Raw genomic sequence first — 21,878 nt, 5'->3', positions numbered from 1 at the left:
CGGCTATACCGCGCGTCGTAGGCGAAACGTAACAGACCGCCCCGCCGGGAGAAGGAGATCCCGATGGTCAGGGGACTGCATCCGCTGTCCGGAGGGATGTCGCTCGATGATGCTCATAACCGAAGTCGGTCGTCCCTCGGCGTTTCTTGAGCGCAGCGCACAGAGAAGGCCTCGTTCTCACGTTCAGGTTCACACAGTACACTGCAAAGTGACTTCGGGAGAGTTGCCATTTTTGTTCTCGTTCCCAGCAAGCGTTAGAACTACGCCGAAACTCAACCGCTCAGTCAGCAAGCACTACACAACCCTCACTAAGCCCTGCCAGGCTCTTTCCCTTCTATACTACTGCCTAGTTCCTTACAGTAGTCTAGCAGCACTCAGAACGCGTCCACAAATTGGAAAATTGCACTAGAAAGCACGTCATCACTTTGAAACACTAAACAAAAGCAATATGTTAAAAATCCTGCCTCAGGAAGAAAACATCAGTAACAAACAACTTTGAGGCTGATTCCTACGTTAGGGGCCTCGACTTAAGCCATCGGCGTTACCGTTGAGACTCCCCTTTTTGTAACGCACCTCAAAGGAATATTGTTGCAAAGCGAGGCTCCAGCGCAGGAGGCGGCCATTTGTGGAAGAGATGGTCTGCAGCCATTGGAGAGGGCAGTGATCCGTCTCGAAGCATGCGAAGCGGAGACCGCAGCGAGCGACCGTACACCAGCTCAGCTGGCGAAAACCCCGTAGTCGCATGCGGCGCGGTCCTTAATGCAAATATCAACCCAGGCAGACACAGCTCCCAGTCAGTTTGTTGTTCAAAACACAATGCTCTCAACACGCGCTTCATGACGGAGTGGAGCTTCTCAACGGAATTCGACTGTGGGTGGTACACTGAGCTGTGTAACAGCTTTACCCCGCACCTTTCGAGAAAGGCTGTCGTCAAAGCGCTAGTAAACACTGTGCTCTGATCTGACTGGATTTCCGCAGGAAAACCAACTCGCGCAAATATGGACAGTAGTGCATTGACTATCTCAACTGAGCTGAGTTCTTTAATTGGCACTGCTTCGGGGAACTTTGTCGCTGGGCAGATCACAGTCATAATGTGTCTGTACCCCGTGGTTGTTACCGGCAGAGGTCCCACTGTATCAATAACGAGCCGTCTAAAAGGCTCCGTAATGATAGGTACCAACTTCAACGGCGCCCTCGATTTGTCCCCTGGTTTGCCCACCCGCTGACAGGTGTCACATGTCCTCACAAAGTGTTCTGCGTCACGAAAACACCCTGGCCAATAGTACTCTTGCAAGAGACGGTCCTTAGTCTTAACTCCTAGGTGTCCGGACCACGAACCTCCATGCGACAAGCGCAACAGATCCTGACGGTAGCACTGAGGCACGATCAGCTGATCGAACTCCACTCCCCTGCGGTCTAGATACTTCCGGTACAGGACCCCACCTCTTTCCACAAAACGAGCATTTTTCTTGGCGATACCTTCCTTGACATTGTAGCGCATGTTTTCTAGGCTGCTATCCTTTTTTTGCTCGGCTATCAAAGCCGACCGGCTGACTTTTAGCAACCTATTCAGTCCATCTGACGTAGGCGCGATGAGCAAATCTGCACATAGCTCTTCTAACTTTCCCGTGTCGGGCATTTCCTCTCCAGTATCTGGTGCCTTCAACGCTACAGGCTCAATTTTATTCAGTTCGGACGTGCTCTGAATATCAGCTTGCTGCGCCTCCGACCCTTTCTCATTGTTCGACAACGTCGGCCCCGCAACTACCGCCTTTGCAGCGAGCTCCCGAACTCTCGATCTGGTTAAGGCCTGAACGCTAGCCTCACCATACAAAAGCCCCTTCTCGCGCAGGAGGTGATCGGACCTGTTCGAAAATAGGTACGGGTACTGGGGGGGCAGCATAGATGACACTGCGGCCTCCGTCTCAAGTGCTCCGAAAGGTCCTTCAATAAGCACTTTTGCTACGGGCAGACAGACACACGCTATGAGCTTCCACGGCTTGCTTGATCCATGCGCACTCGCCCGTGAACATATCGGGTTCTACGTAAGAGGGGTGAACTACATCCATTGTAGCTGCGGAATCGCGAAGCACTCGGCACTCTTTCCCGTTCACGAAGAGGTCTCGCATGTAAGGCTCGAGAAGCTTCATGTTCTCGTCAGTGCTGCATAATGACAAAAACACGACTTTTGTTTTTGTTTCTGGACACTGCGCCGAAAAGTGACCCGGCTTCTGGCACGTATAACACACGCGCACTTGCCTCGTCTCGAACCGCTTTCTGCGTTCGGCTCCGGCTGCCGCCGTCTCCTTACGTTCGGTCGGACTGCTTTCACTCGCATCCGCACTAAGTGTGTTCCTCCTTGCTCTCATGGGTGTGAACTTCGGCCTCTCAAACTTGGAGCCAAATTGACCCTTTTGACCGTCCTTAGCTCCGCGAGCCCGACGCGTCACAAACTCCTCGGCTAGCTCGGCGGCTTTAGCCACCGTACTAACGTCTGGCCTATCCAAGACCCAGTACCGCACGTTCTCAGGTAACCGACTATAATACTGTTCCAGCCCGAAACACTGCAGAACTTTCTCGTGGTCACCAAAAGCTTTCTCTTCTTTGAGCCACTCTTGCATGTTTGACATAAGCTTGTAGGCAAACTCTGTATATGACTCACTTCTGCCTTTCTCATTTTCCCGAAACTTCCGACGGAACGCCTCCGCTGACAGCCTGTACTTTTTTAGCAGACTCGATTTCACTTGGTCGAAATCCTCGGCCTCCTCTCTCTTCAAGCGAGCGACTACGTCGGCCGCCTCGCCGGGTAACAAAGTGAGCAAGCGCTGTGGCCACGTTTCCCGAGAGAACCCCTGCTTCTCGCACGTTCGCTCAAAGTTAACCAGGAACAAACCAATGTCCTTTCCAAGCTTAAACGGCCGCATCAGGTCAGTCATTTTGAACAATACTCGTTCTCCTGCACCGTGTGCCTGACTTCCATTACGAGCGCGTTCCATCTCTACCTCGAGACGCTTCATTTCCAAAGCGTGTTGACGGTCGCGCTCTTTTTCCTGTTGCTCTCGCCCTTTCTGTTCTTTACGTTCGCGCTCATCTTTCTCTTTTTGCTCTTTAAGTTCGCGCTCCTGTCTTTTTGCCCTCTCCTCAATGGTCTCAAGGCATTCCGACAGCTCGTCATCCTCAGCTTCTAACTCAAGAATAGCCCTTAGCAGTTCTGGTTTTCTGAGTTTGTCTGAGACATCCAGACCCAACTCTCTTGCAAGCTCCAGCAATTTCGGTTTGCGCAACGACTTCCAATCCATGGCTGCTCTGAATGCTGCTTTCTCTACTGCCTACTATTGTTTTGCCGCAAACTAACCCGGCAGCAACGACAACCACAATTACCGGCTCTGTTTCTGACACTAACAAAAGCCTGGCAAAACTCAGAAGAAGAAAGTCCCGCACTCACCAAACCTCGCAGCCAAGAATTCAGCGCAGTCGTTCCGCTGCAGGCAACCAGTCATCACACAGGGCTCGTTGCACTGCTCCCGGATGGTCGTTGTGCTGCTCAGCATACAGTCAACCGCATATCTTCGCTGCTGGCCTCCGTTGTCGCGATCTGACCGCTCGCAAACAGTTGTTGCAATCTCACCGCTGGCACCAGTTGTTGCATCTGGGTAGCAAGCCCCAAGGGTAGCGTTGGCCTGGCCGCCTGGGGCACAACTGGAAGCATCCAAAGGTCCTGGCAAAGCATGAGTCGACTGCTAACAGAACAACTTGTTTATTCTAGCATCGCAAAAGAGCGGCCGGTCAGGTCGACCGAAGTGGAGAGACGGGAGAGCACGTCACTCGACGGAAGAAATCGGAGCCTCTCTCGGCGTCCGTGGGCTGCTGCTTTTATACTCTCGGAGTCGAGGGCAAGAAGGAACGGCTCGGGATGAGGCGCACGTGACGGCGCCGCGCGGACACGTTGAGACTAGAAGGTGACGCATCCGCCGGGCCGGCGCCGGTCAGACCTCCTCGCTTCACAGTTGGGGAGCTCCTCTCCCCGGCTGCCGCGCTTTGACAAGCGTGGGCACCAACATGCACACACACGCACGCACACGCACACACGAAGACACGTGTCATTGAAACATGCCTGGACGCGGATGGCAGGAGGCGTTGCGGCAGCGCTGAACGGGCCAAAATGTCCGCCGCTTTGAACGAAGCCCCGGCGTCCGTTGCATCCGCGCCGGTTATACCGCGCGTCGTAGGCGAAACGTAACAATCCTGTTAGAAAGAAAGTCCTTTATCCATGTGACAACAGTAGAGTCAATGTTCAGCTGTGTAAGTTTGTAAATAAGCCGACGATGAGGGACACGGTCGAATGCTTTTGAATAATCTAGGAATACGGCATCTACTTGAATTCCGGTGTCTATTGATGAATGTATGTCGTGAATAAAGCCAGCGAGCTGAGTGTCACATGAATAGCCTCTGCGAAAACCGTGCTGTTGCTTAAATATGAGGTTATGTTCTTCAAGGTAGTTAATGACCTGGGAGTGTATAATATGTTCGACTAATTTACAAATGTTACTTGTTAAAGAAATTGGTCGATAGTTAAGCGGTGAAGAACGATCCCCAGACTTGAAGAATGGCACTACCTTAGCCACCTTCCAATCGTGAGGGATAACGCCTGTTGATAGTGATTGTGAAAATAAGGCGGACAGTATTGGGAAGATGCTTGGGGCTATATTTTTTAGAATTGTTTTATTTAAGTCAGTATTATCAGCGGAAGATGAAATCTTAAGATTAGTAAGGAGAGAATAAATTCCAGAATCGGTAATTATTATTTCCGGCATAAACGAATCAGTGCGAGTCATGGTGGCTAACAGTTCTAAACATTCGCGCGTGAATACCGGTGAAAATGTTTCGTTCAGTAGTTGGAAACAATCAGTGTCTGTCAGTTATCGCTGCGCCGTCATGATCAGTAAGGACGATGTCAGGATTATGCTTGGGATTAATGACACGCCAAAAGTGCCGAGGGTTAGTTGTTAACATCGATGACAGAACCCGTTTATAGAATTGTCTGCGCGTGGCTTTGAGTAAACTTTGGTATTCTTTGTCACATGCTTTGTACCGACGCCGGGATTCAGATTATCTATTTCTGTCAGCTTGCCTGAATAATCTTTTTTTCTTGTTATTTAGGCGACGAAGGTTCAGCGATAACCAAGGAGCAGTGTTATCGGATTTTATGGAAATGATCGGGATGTATTTATCTATGAGATTAGTGAGTGCATTTTTAAGTAGTAACCAGTTTTCTTCTACTGTCCGCGACAAGTAATCTCTCAGAAAGTCGACAGAAATAAGCGATAGTTCATTGTTAATACGATCAAAGTTAGCTCTTTTGTAACACCTAATCTGCTTGCTCATAATTTGCCTTTTGATAGGTGAAGGAACGAAGCGACCAGTTCAAACATCATGATCGGATAGACCACTAATATGAGTTATTTCAGAACAGATACCTGGATTGTTCGTTAGAATCAAATCAAGAATATTAGAACAGTGCGGATATAACATCGTGTCGGGCTTGAAATTAACTGAGTTAGACTGAAATCGAGACAACACTGGAGGAACGCATGGGACTCTAACTGTGTGCTATAGGTTGATTGGGTGGACCATGCTATAACTGGGAAATTAAAATCACCAAAAATGATTACATCTTTTATTACATTTTTTTACTCATCGATTACAAACTGATGACTAAGTTCGATAAAAATGCGATGAAACTCTGCTCGAGCGGTTTTCCAAATCGTCTATTTGGTCGTGCATTATCGATATACCATGCTCGCTGCTGCTGCAAGACTGAGGCGACACTCCTGATGCAAATTTTGATTCTAAATCCTGGATTTCATTTTGCATTTGTGCTAGATTAACGTCCTGGCTTGAGATTGGTCTCTCTGAGGAAAGTGACTCAAGTTTAGCTTCAATTTCGTGTACGCGTTTAGTTAGTAATTCAAGATCATTTTTTAGTCCAATGTGTATGTGTAACACTTTGTTCACTGATTCCAACAAGTTAGAATTACTCGCTTCCAAGCGTTGTACGGCACTGAATACCATGTCAAGTTTTTCTTCTTGCGCTTTCGTCATTGGACCCGGATTCCCTTCAATGTATCCACCTAGCAATAACAGGCGCCAAATATACAGTGCTGTACGCGCAAACCGCTTGATACCGTTGGACATATCAGGGGGCCACGACACCGCAATGAGACAAGGATTGTTGCTACGGTAACATGAAGCTTCAAGGTAACTAACCTGTACGAGTGCAAAATGTGAGCGCAACATTCCAACCGCAGTGCCGGTGGTGGATTCTGCTGTGTTGTTCCATAAAGATGGGGCTAATAGATTCAAAACTTCAAGGAATAACTAACAGGTAGGCATAACTAGCCTGCGCAACGATTGGTTAAAAAGATTGTGCCCAGGAAAATTCCGCCGAGTATCGCATATTTCTTTGGTATGTATTAGTACCGGCCATGGTTGCGTCGTAGCTTGGAAGCTATCCAGCTGAAACGTTTTACACGGTCACGAACGAGAAGTCAATAGGTGTATGTATTATGTACCGACAGCACAAAATGGTCTGCGCCTGCGTGTACATTTTTGACGTCCCGCGCAGTATTCTCTGAATTGAATTGAATTCTGGCGTTTTATGTTGAAAAACCACCATTTGATTATGAGGCACGTCGTAGTGGGGGACTTCGGATTAATTTTGACCACCCGGGAATCTTTAACGGATCTTCAAGCTGGAGAAGATCTTCAAGCTGGAGACTTGGCCAACAGTGGTTGAACATCGTCTGTCAACTATCAGATGTATCTAACTCGGCTTTGAAGCTCCGAGACTCAAAGTTGAATAGTTGTTAACTGTCTTATATCATGAAAGGTTCTTGAAATGGAATGATAAATTCCGTAGATTGTCGTTTCTGCATATAGATTATGACCTCTAGATTAATTTTGAACACTGGGGGTTCGCCCTTTATGTGCTCTCAAGGCACGTTACACAAGCGCTTTTGCATTTCGCACCTACTGAAATGTTTCAGCGTTTTAGTTTAACTGATATTGCCACGCTCAGTGTGTTGGAACGGAACGAAAACAAAAACGAAAAATAACGATATTTCTTACCGGAACGGAAACGTAACCGAAACGTTATTATTTTGTTTCGGAGTGAAATAGAAATATTTGTGATAGGTTTTCGATTCAATCCATTCAATTTCGGTTTTCGATTCAATCCGAAACAACCGACGTCAGGCAACCTCAAAATTGGCATGTATCTCAGCGGTATGCATACGCACGTATCTCGGCCAGGAACCGTGCGAGCGATGACTGGTCGAGCGCTCCACAATAATCTGAACCTGCCGCTCGGTGCATAGCAGATTGGCATCGTAGCAAAAGCCAGGGCTTGCGCATGAAGAGCGTATCGTTTCGTTTTCTACGGGCACAACGTTTTGTAATGGAATTTTCATCGTACGTTTATGTTCGCTTAAGTTCGTTTTATCGGAACAGCGGCCTCGCATTTCGGAGAGTACACTCGATCATGTGCTGCTTCTGGGATCATGCTCAGTGCCTTGACTCGTGGCATTGAGCATCATCTCAGAATTCATGTCACGTAATGAGAAAAATATAAATACTATGTTATCGACCTTATCTTGCTTTGAAAATTTTTGCATGCGAAGCGAAACCATTATGAACAGGTGTGGATCATTTTTTGTTCCTCGCACAGGGGCAGAACCGGAACGCAACGTTTTTCAGTGGAACGAAACAAACGAGAAAAAAATGCAGTGCCCTTCCACTCTGCGAAAAAGGATGACCAGCGAAGCTATTTGGGCCCCTCAGTGGAGAACTGTACCTCCGCCGCGGGTCAGCCCGGCATTCCACTATCTTCGGAATCGGCCCACGTATGGGTAGTACTTAAGGCCTCCTTCACCTCCGCCGCCGGTAGGCCCGGCATTGCACTGTCTTCTGGATATTATTCTTCTGGATAGTGGGAAAGTAGCCCATAACAGCTTCGCTGGAGAACATCTTCCGGCAGCCTGGGGCCCATGCTTGCCCTGTGTGATGAATGCCGACACGCACAGATATGCACTCGTCCTTCATCTCGCATATGTACGGTGAACGTATACGTTGACCAGTGTGCACGGCGTCTGCAGTAGACAACCGCGCCGGCGCACATGTTTGTAAAGTTATCGCTGCAACAGTGCACATGTCAGCACGCTTTCATTTTGGAGGGAAAGGGAGGCCAAGAAAGGTTGCTTGCACTTTGTTAGTAACCTTACGGAGCCCAGTTTTGTAAAGCCAATGAACAGAAAGCGCCGTCGGCTATGGTTGTAGCGAGAGCTGTCGATGGGGAAAGCTTGCGAAAAAGTACCGGTGCCAGCCCTTGACCGGGTGACCTCGAGGGCAGTACCAGAACGATTCTAACTGCAGAATATTAGGCAGAAATGGAGCTGAGTTGTGTGCTCACCGAGAGGAATTCACGAAAACGTAGCTATAGGTACAGGATGTCTCGGAGTGGCTTTATTTACATCATAAATAGGTATTTACAGGGTGTAGGCTTTATACAGAACGATGGTATGACATGGATCACAGCATAGCAAACGGTGTGCCTCCCGAGAAACATGGGCAGGAGTACGTGCGTGTCGGCGCCACGCAGGGTACGGCAACTGGAGTTCACCTGGGGCGACAGACTCGGCCGCCACGCACCACGCAAGCACCGAGGCGCGCCCCCTTGGCGCTGGAAGTTCGGCTGCACCACTAAGAGATTGCGTCATTCTACTGGCGAGTAGTTCAGTTCGCGGCAACAGCGCACCTAAAGAGTCGCCAAATTCACGGACCAGCGTGTCACCTGGCGCACTACATGACGGCGATGACTGGCGGCGGCGCCTGGAAGGCCGGCACAATGGGCGCGCAGTAGGCCGCGCAGTTGGTCGTCGGCCGCACGTGGACAGGTGCGGGCTGTGGCCGCACGCTCTTCTCCACCGGGATGCTTTTGTAGTTGGGCTGCGGCTTGGACACCAGTACGGTGCAGCGGAACTCCTCGGGCATGGCGTAGCGGATGACTGGTGGCCCGATGAAGCCGCTCTTGGCCCGCTTCGGGTAGACGAGCACGTGGCAAAGGCCGAACAGCGGCAAGATGAGCAGCGGCAGGAAGGCGGGGTGCACCGCCACCGTCAGATAGGTGCCCATCACAGCCAGGGTGGTCAGGACGCCGGCGCCCAGCACGGCCCAGGTGGACACGGCGGCCTCACTCTTCTGACTCGCCATGAGGAACGGCATCTGGAAGGAGGCAACGAAACGACCGGACTCAGTTGCAGTCGGCTGCCTCGCGAAAAAGGCGCAGCCCCTCTTCATGCTGGCCGCCGCAGCAGCCAGAGAGGCGTGTGTGTGCGCTGGCGCGGCTTCCGGGGGCCGTACTTATAGCAAATGCGTCGCTCTGTACTGTTTGCCTCGTCACGCAGGCTTTGAAGGCAAAGGCAAGAAAAACAAGCACAACGCCAGAAGGGGGGGGGGGGGGGGATCACATGACCGTGATGGTCCTCGAGGCACCTGTTAGCGAATCGCCTAACGATTGTTATCGCGACCAAGCACCAAGTTTTCAGGAACAGCTCATGATAGCAGCAGCTTTTCTCTTTTTATTGTCACAATTTCATCAAAAGATACAAGCCGCTAGTTCCGCTTGAGAACAATATTTAAGGATTCCTCAGTAGATGCATTGAAGGCAACAAAAAGCGCAGCGGAAGAGGGAAGATGCGCACAAGAGAAGCAAATTAGATATGAGAGTGGGGTTCAGGCAGGTCTTGTCCTGTTTTGCTAGTCTTGTGTGTATATTAACCATGCGCTTTCCATCAACAGCCCGCGAAACTTCGTGGTATTACTGTGTTGAATGCACCAGCTCACTTTACGTCGGTGCGAAAGGGGGTTAAGGCGAAGATATGTTACCCAACTGCTTTATCCAATTTTTCAGAATAACATGCTACAAAGGGAGTTTTCATCTTTGCAAGCCTTAAAAGTCGGAACATTTATAATTTCAGGGGCTTTTCTCGTGCCAAAACCAAAGTATGATTATAAGGGACGCCGTAGCGGGGGACTCCGGATTAATTTCGACCACCCGGGGTTCTTCAACGTGCATCCTATATGCATGGTACACGAGCGTTTTCGCATTTCGCCTCCATCGAAATGCGGCCGCCGCTGCCGGGATTCGATCCCGCGACCTCGTGCTTAACAGCGTAATGCCAAAAGACGTCGAAGCATTAGACTGCAGTTGACAGAAGTAGTGACCTTTAGGGCAGCGCGGATGCGCTCTTATAGCGCACTAGCGGTAGCCATATAAATCGAAACCGTGGTTCATTATTAACCCAATTTAATTAATTGTGCTTTCTTATACGTAGACCATCAGGGTAACATAGGTAAGAGGTTAGGACGTGCTGCCATCGTCAGCGCGGCGCTCCAAAAACAGTGCGAGGCCGCACACCTCATAGGGAACAATGGTTCGGTTATACTTTTTGTAGAACGGACACCAACTATCGTCTATAAAATGCTCGTCGCTCATTTTTATAGGACAAGTGAATGGTTACGACGTAAAAATGTGTTGTCTGGGTCTTTTGTGATATGCACCATGGGGAACGCAGTTACGAAACGAAAGAAAAATAGAAAAAGAAAACACCAAGCGGCAATAGCCGCAAGTATACATGACGCGAAAATTCGGGCGTATGTGCTGGATTTGAACCTTTCGATGGGCTAGCAAAGATTTTCGATACACGAGTCGACAGCGAACAAACATTTGTCATGTGTTCAAGGAATGTCTCCGTATCGGTTTGCGCAGATAAACGGTTGGTCGTAATAATTATCTAATTTGATCACTTTGAAATATTCGGAATTCGCAAGGGGGAAAAAATAGGTTTGTTGCCCACGCACTTGCGAATGATTTCTCACTGGGTACTTTGTGTCGACATGGACAAAGACCACATAAACAATAGATGCCAACACGAGGGCATTCGCGAGCACTTCGCACAGAAGGTGAAACGCGGTCACCTTATGTCGCATCAGCCGATTCGCCTTATCCAGCAAAGCTGCCCAGCTTGAATTGAATTCCGGGGTTTAACGTGCCGAAACCACGGTTCGATTATGAAGCACGCCCGTAGTGGGGGACTCTGGATTAATTTAGACCATCAGGGGATCTTCAATGTGCCCACAGTGCACAGCACACGAATGTTCTTGCATTTCGCCTCCACCGAAATGCGGCCGCCGCGGGCGGGATTCGATCCCGCGACCTCGTGCTTAGCAGCGCAACACCATAGCCGCTAAGCCACCGCGGCGGGGCTTCGTATGACAGAGTTCAGTGTTACAAAGTCGCATAAGCAAAATAGAACCGTGCGATTATTAACCTGTGCTTGTTAAGCAAGATCAATACGACGCCAGACCGGGTTGCATGTACTCGCTGTGGCCAAACATGACCACGTAAATCGCGAGTCGTTGTGTGCTAACAAAGAGCAGTGCAACAAGTTTTCAATGCACGTGTGTGCATGATCGCACTGTCAAGCCGCAGAAGTGCTACTGAGAGAGAACAAATATACGTGTAATAATATTTTCTACGGTAGCGATTTGAAACGAATCGAAAGGTGCAACGAATGGTGAAAAAAGGTGAAACGAATGGAAAGGTGGAAGCCCAACAGCATTGATCCGCTGCATACCGTAAAAAAATCCTGTGTCAGAACGTATGCGCTCGTTACAAACTAGCGATCATAATTTTAGCACGTGACGACACAAGTTCCAGCAGCTTATGGCCGACGCGCCACGGGACGAACACAAAGACGGAGAGAAAGACGGCCAGCACTCTGCCTCTCCGTCTTTCTTCGGCATAAGTTACGAACTTATTTCGAACAAGTCTATTTTCCCTGTTAAATGCACAACGAGAGAGTAGCCACTGACCTCGGAGGTGGCGGCGGGGCCCTTCGTCACCGGCGGTGGTTGCAAAATGGGAGCATGCGTGCGCGAGTGTCGGTCTCCCAGCGTGCGTCTGCCTCGTGGCGCCGGCCGCCGGGCTATATACGCGGCGGCGGCCGGGGCGCGGCGAGCGCATGGTGCAGGGCGCACCAGAGCGAGCCGGTGATAGCACGCCAGTTCCAACTAGACCCCGTAAGGGCGGCAAGGGAGGTTGCCTTAAAGGGCGCCCTCCCTCTTCGCAGCGCCGAAGGAGATAGCTGCGGAAATCTTCACGCGGGACCGGACCGCGCCGGCAACCCTTGCGAGAACAATCTACGCTTCGAGCGCCAGCCGGCGACGTGCCGCGTCTCTGGCATCGCTAACGAGGAAACAAGCGTCGCGTATCAATGTTGATACGACTGCACGTCGCGAACATCCAAAAGCGGGGCAGCGCTTTTATGCCAAGTTGCTAGCATTCAAGGAGCGACTACTCCGAGAGGAACAGTGAGAACACAATTCGAGCAAATTTGTCGGAAGACTTAATGTGATAAAACCGGGTCATAACTCGATGTCTGACCTCATTGCTAGATGCCAGCCTGCCTCCTCACTGCAGACAGCTCATGGCCTTCCGTCTGAGGGCTGAAGATATGGCAGGCTGACGAAATTGCGTCCGAAGGAAGAGGTGCTGAGACATTTGCACAACTGATCGCGTAACGATATGCCGCGGAGTGATTCAAGCTAACTGCTTGCGAAGTGATTGTAATGGGTTCCCAGCAGCCCTCGAAGGCATTTCTATACACCTCCACTCAATAACGCGCCGTATTATTGAAACTTCATAGCGGATTGTTATAACTTTTGTAATTCAACTTTCTAAAGCTGATTTGCGGGCTATGAGAGACGCCGTTGTGGTGGTCTCAGGATCGGGTCTGGCCATATGAATGTTTCCATAGTGTACCGAAATTGAAATTCAACGGCGTTTTCGTATTCCGCCCTTCTTTCAGAATGTGGCTGCGGCGGACTGGGTTCGATGCACCGCGAGCTCGCTCTCCATAGACTGCAGGAGCATGCCGCAGCCACTGAGGCGCTGTAGGTATAGCGGCGGTGTCGTAGCGGTACAACTGGCCTCGACGAACGGCAACCTGTTTGTGTTGTAACCGATGGTTAAAATTAGCAGGTCGCTCTTGACAGGCAGCATACAATACTCTTTGTGTGCTTGATATGTCAGGTACTTTAAGGCACGCGCGCGTTCTATGAAAAGACAACTTCCGCCATCGAAACAGGAGTCAGCACGTGCAATTTGTACGCCGCGTAAATGCGAGCACGCTTGAGTGGTCGCTGGTTGTAGATACAGTATGACATTATGAATTAGCATAAACGTAACTAATTGCTTGACATAACCCAGGACTAATTTCATCTGTCCACCCGGTCCGCCTACCAAATGGGCAGGTTCTGAGCTATTGTATTGTACGGTGTGCGGTCACAACGCGGGCCTTGAGATACAAAAGATGGTTATTCCATTGGAGCATTCATTACTCACGCGACCTGTCTTTTCGAACGCTCAGGCACTAATGAACATGCGTACCTTTTCAGGCTTATAGCCATATCCCATAAAAGGCTTAGAAACTCCTGGTCCAGGGGTCACACTTATCAGCATTTTGTTTTGTTCCTGCCTTTCTGGGTCGGCAAATGGGGTCCTCGAGCACTTGATCGACACTTTATCAGCTGGAGTTTCTTCACACCGCCTTTAACAATGTGTCTGGGTTAGAAAATGCAACTATTTTGTTTCCTGAAAAGCTTTGTTTCCGCGATCTTTACTACAGACATTTTCAACAACAAAACTTATCTCAAGCATCCTCTAAACATGGCAGATGACCAGACTTTACTACAAGAAAGATAAGGCGGTCGGTATCAGTCGGGCGATTAGTATTCGAGCCAGCTCACCAGACTGCGCATCCTCTCTTTGAGCGGCGTCGGTTCGTAACCACACACGTCGTCATGGTGGTATCTTTGATTTGTAATTTTCTTTAGATCGTCATTTTCTCTCCAACGGCGTGATTTGCTTTGTGCTTGTGCGCACAATCTGTCACGCAGTTTGCAACAATATCCTTTCAAGTTTTAGGCCCCAAGCAACAAATAGAGTCGCACAAAATTGCATTTTCTGCGCCGCACAGACGACTAGCCGGGTATGGTGCGGAAGTGGGCCACGTCCCGTCTCAGATATGGCTCGACAGTGCGTTGAACAACTTGGGTTTTGCGTGTTCGCCACAACAACCATAAGGGCTGTCATTGCCTCTGTCCCCGACGAGTAAGACATCAACTCGATCGAAATGAACCAGTCAGGAAACGACGTGTGAAACGAGCACTTTACATAATTTGCGGTAATTCAATACAAAGTACAGCCTTTTCGAACAGTACACAGTCCGCAGTGCACGTGACAAGGAATGTCGTCGGGCCGACCTTGAGGCTTCGACAGGACTACATGAGTTGCACAGCTAAATAAAAAAAATTAAATTATGGGATTTTACGTGGAAAAACCACGATCTGATTATGCAGCACGCCGTAGGGGGCGACTCCAGAAATTTGGACCACCTGGGGTTCTTGAACGTGAACCTAAATCTAAGTACACGGTTTTTCCTTTCGCATTTCGCCCTCAAAGAGTTGTAAAGCTCTAGAGCGAGAAAATAAATGACATTTCTATTCTTATAGTGCGATGGCGCGTCAAAACCGCTCCTCTGCAATGTCAGGTGACAACTCGTGTGCGTTTGATCAAGACTTGTTGACTTTTGAGCTGCATTGTTGCTAGTGCGTTAACTAAGAAGCAGCGCTGGCCGTGCTATCGTTGTTCCATCGTGGTATTTGCTTTAACGCTGTTTCGGCAAACTGTACCGAGTTTCTGATACGGTGGTGTACGCCTGCAGCACGAGGCTTGCTGGCCCAAGGCTTGTCTAGCCATTGCCTTCGTATCCGGCGTAACCTGAAGCCAGTACGGTACGGTAAACAAAAACGAGCCGTCGCGAAAAGGCCATTGCAAGAAAAGAAAAAGGAAATGAAAAGCGTGGCAGTGTACACATCCGTCAAATGGCTCCAGTCGCACATGACACCAGCACAGTTCGCGTGGTGGGATATCGTACAACGAAGATGGGATTCGTTGGCTCTGGGCCCTTATCTTTCCTGGAGCCTGGTGCGGTGGACGTCGGTTTACTTTTGCAAGTGTCCACTGTTTATTGTTTGCGGACCACCGTCTTGGTGGGTTCAAAACTAACATGAGGCCCCACAGTCGACGCTGTTGCTCATGGCCGTGAGCGCGATCGACGAGCTCACGTGTGTAAGCGTTGATCATAAGGAGATCATGTCGGTATCATTGTCAGACATTTTTTTTAATGCGAAAGCGTTATATGTCCCATAAGGGAGAAAACCCGGCGTGGTGAAGCGATGGCACCAAAAATGGCAGACGGCGCAAAGAGTAAAAACGCGTCAAAAAATTCTCGGAATGACGTCGAACTTCTCAGAGAGGTTCCTGTGAACAAAGTAAATTAATGGCCTTGAAACGAAAATTTGGTACACTTGGGAACCGATCTCGGGCCTCCTCTGTGCGAAACGAGAATGCTTCCCCGACGCCACAGCTGCACCACGGTTCTGGCTGACTAAAGGTGTGCATAGGGCTTGCGTCATCGCGTACGTCACATCTCAACCATCCAGCTGCGACGTTAGAGTAAGGCGACTTAAGTTCGAGTAAGGCGACTTAAGGAGTAAGGTGAACTAAGGTCAATTAAAGTGAGTGAAGGTGAATTAAAGTGGATCAAGATTGATTAAAGTGGATTAAGGTTGGGGCAAATTAGAGCAAGATGTATTAAGATGGATTAAGGTTGACAGAAATTCGAGGACGGTTGGTTAAGGTGGAATAAGGTTGGTACAAATTAGAGCAAGGCGGATTACTGTGAATTAAGGTAGAGTTGTGAAGGACACGTGACAATGTATGACGTCAAGTATCACGGACGTAACCAATTAATTAGAGAAGTCAAAATGCTTTCGCATTCAGATCATGCAAGGACACTTAAGTGACTGTCAATTTTGTATTCAGGACAAGTCACACGCCGCAGCATGGAAGGTGTTACGCGCTCCTTAAAGCCATATGAGGCGGATCCACTTGAAACGAATTCTGAGGACAACACTAGTTTCTAGATATTATTTCCCGAACTTTGCGGAAAAATACATTGGCGTTCCTGTTACTTTTGTGCTTCAATGCATGAAAGGACGCTATGTTGGGAAAGTAAGTGGAACGACAATACATTATTACCGCAAGTTTGACGGTGCATATCTCGTAAATGGTGTCATCCGCGCAATTCTTTTGAAGTGGATATACCTTGCAGTCTCAGTCGCTAGAATTTGTAAATTGCAATATGTGCCATGAGGTAATTAGTTATAAACTAAATTGTTGCTAATTAGTCGATTATGTATTTAAATTCTTTGCGCAAGTAATGTCCGCCTCTTCGAGTAGACCAGCTCATGGGCTAGGATTGTGTTATCCGCCACAGGCAATTTAAAAATAAAATTGAAAGTGTTCGCTGAAACAGCCTGTATAGCTTGAAGGACTCTGGTTTGACCAATGTTCAAGAGCATAACATTTCCAAAGAATCCTTAATTGCTTTCAATAATTTTTTTACTTCGATCTTCACACGCGAGGATTACTCCACCATTCCCGCAATTGCAGACGTTAACCAGAGGTATATGACGCCAATAAAGATTGATGCCTCCGGCATCTCATCTCTAATTAGGAAGCTAAATGTCTCTATCTCAGCTGCCGTTGATGGTAGTAATAATAAAATTTTGAAGCATGTAGTCACATATGCAGCCCCCATCCTTTCACGCATTATTGGGCAGTCCGTATCAACAGGGAAACTACCATGTGACTGGAAAGTCGGGAAAATCATTCCGATCTTTAAGTCTGGCGATAAGTGCAAGTAATTACCGACCCATATTATTAACAGGCATTACATGTAAGCTACTAGAGCATGTCATAGCATCTAATATTGTGGCAGAACTTTAAGGTAAGTGCACAACACTGCGAGGACAGCTATATCCCTAAACGCGTAAAGAAGAGAAAGCACCGACGCCCCTGGATAACCGGGAACATAATTCATATGAAAATAAAAATAAAAAAGGCTACGTAAAAGCAAAAGTAAATCTACTCAGGTTTCGCGACTTCGAGCTGAGTTGAAGCAAGCCCTGCAGGATTCTAAAAAAAATTCTTCAATGACACGCTTAGCCGCTTCCTCAGAACATCACCGCAAAGGTTTTGGCGGCGAAGGAAGGAAGAGGTACAGGAAATCAGGAAAGAAGATCAGGTTCTGATAAATAAAAACGATATTGTAGACACTTTAATCATTTCTTTCAGTCCGTATTCACCGCGACCGATGATGACGTCGATTTTAGTGCGAAAAGCACAGTGCCTAGCCAAATGAATGACATCATAATTACATAGGATGGCGTATTTCAGCAGCTATTGAATTTAGATACAAGAAATTGTACGGACCAGATGATACACCGACCCAGTTTCTTCAAAGATATGCTGAATGGGCGTCGCGTTACTTGACACTTATATTTCAAACATCATTGCAAACTCATACTGTACCCCAAGATTGCCGCAGTGCAATAGTTATTCCGGCATTTAAAGGCGGCAATTGAACAATACTGAATAATTACCGGCCTATATCTCTTACATCCATTTTATAACGACAGAAAGCTGAGCTAGTTGGTAAGGATTCATTATGCAAAAAAGGTGAGGCGTGCAGACAGGACACAAGAGAAGATAAGTGGACAACACGAACAGAAGAGAAGTGGACAACACGTCCACTTCTCTTCTGTTCGTGCTGTCCTCTTCTCTTGTGTCCTGTCTGCACGCCTCACCTTTATTGCATGATTGCATCTATTTCTCGTAAAATTTTGGAACACATAATAGCTAAGCATATCATTCGTCATTTAGAAAATAATTATTTACTTTACCCATACCAGCATGTATTCAGAACAGGCCTTTCCGCTACCACACAACTCGTAGAGACAATTCACGATTTCGCAATGTCGGTTGATGCCAGGGAGCAGATTGACGTAATCGCCATAGCTTTTGCCAAGGCTTTCGACAAGGTGCCACACTAAAAGCTAATTGACAAACTGGAAACAACCGGCCCTTAATGCCATATAATAACATGGATTGAAGCATACTTAACGAATCGGAACCAGGTGGTGAGAATGGATGGTCCTGTCTGCGGCTCACTGACAGTACTCTCAGGTGTCCCGCAGGGATCTGTCCTGGGACCGCTTTTATGTTTGGTGTACATTAATGACATTTCTGCTGTGATGGAACCAGATGTACATCTTAAACTGTTCGCGGATGACTGTTTATTTTATTCTACAGTACGAAACACGGCAGACCAACTTAAACTTAGTAACTGTCCAAAGGCGTTAAGCGGATGGTGCAAGAAATGAAGTATGGAAACAAATTATTCTAAATCAACATATACACATATCACCACCAAAAAAAGGGGCCGTCTTTTGTTTCCATATACTGTTGGTGACATGTGTTTGATAAATACTAGTCAGTTTAAATACCTGGGAATAACGATAACAGAAAACTTATCGTGGAGCATACATATAGATAATATTTGTTCAAAGGCATACGGGAGGTTATTTTTCCTGCGAAAAAAATTGGAGGGTGCTGCATGCGATGTAAGACTAACCGCTTACAAAACTTTTGTAAGGCCACTTCTTGAGTACGCGTCAGAGGTATGGAGCCCTCACGAAACTTATTCAGAGGTATGCGGTGCACTTTATATGCTCCCTATATCGAAGGACTGATTCAGTCACAGAAATGCTCCGTTTTTCTAAACTGGACCTGCTAGAAACGCGTAGAGAGAAAAATCGATTGAAATTATTATTCCAAATACTCCAAGGCCAAATAACTAATTAGGAAGGAAACGTGCATACTGGCACCTGGCAAACGGAGCTCCAGAACTAACCATAATCGATCTATCCAAGCTTATACCGCTCACACTGATACGTTCAGGTACTCCTTCTTCCCCAACGTAATTGAAATGTGGAACAAGTTACCGATGTGTGTTGTGGGACATACTGATCCGTCTCAATTCAAACAAACTCTGGATGACTATCTGTGCGAGTGCGCCGCTTGATTCCGATGTATTCTGTGTTTGTGATTATTCCACATGTTTTCTTTTATATTTATTCATAACCCTCTCTGTAAGGACTCTCGCAAGAGGGTTGACATTATTGTTAAATAAATAAATAAATATGTATACATACGTTTGCATTTTATTGCCAAGAGTTTCAATGAGCCATGCGCGTTTCTGATCGCCCAGAGTAGTGGTGTTGTTCCTGGTTTGCTCGCTGTCAAACGGCGTCTTTTTTTTTTTTCAGTTGTTTGATTTGTTGTTAGTTACGTTCTCCTGTTTTCGCTATGTGTTGTTTTTCTTACCCCCTTCACGCTATGCTCCAGTTGGAGCCTGTGAGGTATGTTAATAAATAAATAAAGAGCATGACTCCTTACTAGACCTGCACCTACCACGGTGTATGAGAGTACAAGGTCGCGAATACAAATTCGTGAATTCGCTTCCCTCCCGCAAAGGCAGCATCCCTGTTCGGTTATGGAGAATTCCCGTGGCAGATTTGAAGCACTTCCGGCGCAACATTTCCCTTTTTTTTTTTGTGCAACCCGTTTGAATGGCAGGTAGGGAGCATGGGCGCCGCGTTTTTCACTGGGCAGATCGCGAGCAAATCTCGAGCCAATATCAATCCTGTGGAGCAGCGCGGACTGCTTTGCCGAAGTCGACCGGAACTCGGCATGGTGCAATTTCTTCGCCCACGAGATTTGCCTCTGCCAGTTCGTCTGGGTGGGCCACAAAAGTCGTCATTCGCGCAGTTGTGGACGACGCATTTGCACATAATTACGAAACGCTGGCATTCGAATGCGTTTCAAGGACGACGTCCACTTCTAACACACGTTTTTTTTTTTTTTTTTGTGCGATGACACGACACCGGCGTGTCGGACGCTCATCAGTGATGGTTATTCTTGCTGTAAACGCCAAACATAGCACCATTCATAGCACGAAACACGAGAAAGAAGAGGACATCGTGGCCGTGCCGACAGCAAACGAAAAAAAAAAAAAAGGCTGTCGGAACGCGAAGAAGCTTGGTGTACGCGCCTCTTAACCTATATTCGCTCTTGTTCCATTAGTATATTCCAAGTTCTGGCGCCCTACGTCATAAATATAGGTGCTCGTTCGCGGAGATGGTCGACCGTTCCGAACCTGCTATTGGAATTAAATCAACTTCGGATTGTTAAAATGTATCTCACACTTTATACGGCCTGTCATAATTACAGACTGTATATAGGTGTGGCACAATAACTCAAAGCTGGGCTATAGTTGGTAGCTGTTGGTATTCGTACAATTTGCGTTGCGCGGGAAACACACAAACCAAGGAGAAGAATAGATACGAGCGCATACACTGACAGCTATTAGTGAGACCACCGTGGCGGGACTTGAAAGATTAAGGTTAACGCGTGGAAAAGAGTCCTGTGTGCAAGAAATGTGCAGCAGAAGAACTGAATAGCTGTAATTTCGGGAGGAAAATTTCACTTTTACTATTACTCGAGCGTTAAGTCGCTCACTGCGCGTCGACGTGCTAAATATGCATTAGTCAACGGAATCGGTTAAATCAGAGAAGATATTCAAACTGTTCAAACTCATAAACGTATGCAGTAGGCGAAGTCGCGATCATCGAGGAAAACACATACCTGCAGGCTGAAATAGCTGCGGAGATTTTCTCGTGCAACTATGACCCACCTCCAGGAAAGCCGCGCACAGAACGCCGGCGGTGCCCGGAATCGCCGAAACCAGCCGCAGCTGCGCGCTCCTGGGCGCCGACGGTGGCAACGGTCGGCAGTCCGTGCTCACTCGAGCGCGCTATATACAGCCGCGTTTGAATCTCCCGCGTTTTCACCAAGGATTAAAAGATAAGAAGTTTAATACAAAATTTACTTCGCCGCTTTTTATTCAACATTTCTTTCGGCGCTCCAATACGTTATCCGTGAAATAGCTCATCTCGCAAAACAATATGCAAGATACAAAAGCTAAAAAAATAAAATAAAAATAAAGCGCGTGTGCGGCGGACGATGCAAAATGCCACTCGATTTTCGACCAATTCTCCTCAGTGGGTATGCGCGCTTACTTGAGGTCAGCATCATCACCAGCATCAAAACGGGCTTGTTGGCTTCCATTTACACATGGCGCATACCCTCTGTTGGAGATTGGCCAAGGGTGGGATGGAATTGGAAAAATACGCTTAGTTCTCACAAGAAAACAATGTAAACAACAGGAATGCGGCCGAATCGAGAAGACTTTTCGTTTGTAAGTGATATTTGCTGTTTGCCAGCCGTCTTTGCTAATAATATGTCCAGCATAAGGATTGGCTGGAGTTTTCTCTTACCAACAATCTGATCTAAAACCTTTTTGTGAATGCTAAGCAAGTCAGACAAGATTTGGTGAATACGGGCCAGGTTGCTCTTTGTTTTTCTTGTAAATGACGCGAGTCGGCTCCATCCACATAGCTGGCCTAAGCTCATACGCCAGAACGCTTCACAATCAAGAATTTCTGCCTGTGACAATTAACTAAGACGTTATGTGCCTAACGCTAATTATGGAGTAAAAGCGAAGCTTCCATTTTTAAGGACAACTGTATTCGTGCAACAGATAGTGACAGCGTTGTGCGCTTCCTCACACGTGCTCATCCACACTTCGCTTAAACATGTAATGCTCTTAAGTTTTTCTAGAAATTACATCCTCACATAACAGGCAGCGGAATTTTCCTGGGGTTAACTTTCACCGGAGGTCTAAATTGATTCGGACTCTCACTACGGTGTGAATGATAATCAGATTGGAATT

General features: G+C 47.6%; 2 protein-coding genes across 3 annotated transcripts in view; one reads left to right on the top strand and one right to left on the bottom strand.

Annotated features, from left to right (window-relative positions):
* Positions 1-21,878, top strand: part of LOC126543806 (uncharacterized) — a 76,868-nt gene that overhangs the window by 32,579 nt on the left and 22,411 nt on the right. The window lies entirely within an intron of this gene.
* LOC126543803 (uncharacterized) lies at positions 8,493-12,040 on the bottom strand. Its single transcript, XM_050190929.2, has 2 exons — positions 11,932-12,040; positions 8,493-9,279 (listed from the first exon to the last, which is right to left on the bottom strand). Exon 2 carries the CDS (start codon positions 9,277-9,279, stop codon positions 8,857-8,859), a length of 423 nt encoding a protein of 140 aa, XP_050046886.1. The 5' UTR covers positions 11,932-12,040; the 3' UTR covers positions 8,493-8,856.

The sequence above is a fragment of the Dermacentor andersoni genome, chromosome 1 (assembly GCF_023375885.2).
Source record: "Dermacentor andersoni chromosome 1, qqDerAnde1_hic_scaffold, whole genome shotgun sequence".
Taxonomy (NCBI): domain Eukaryota; kingdom Metazoa; phylum Arthropoda; class Arachnida; order Ixodida; family Ixodidae; genus Dermacentor; species Dermacentor andersoni.
This window is presented reverse-complemented; position numbering and strand designations above follow the sequence as displayed.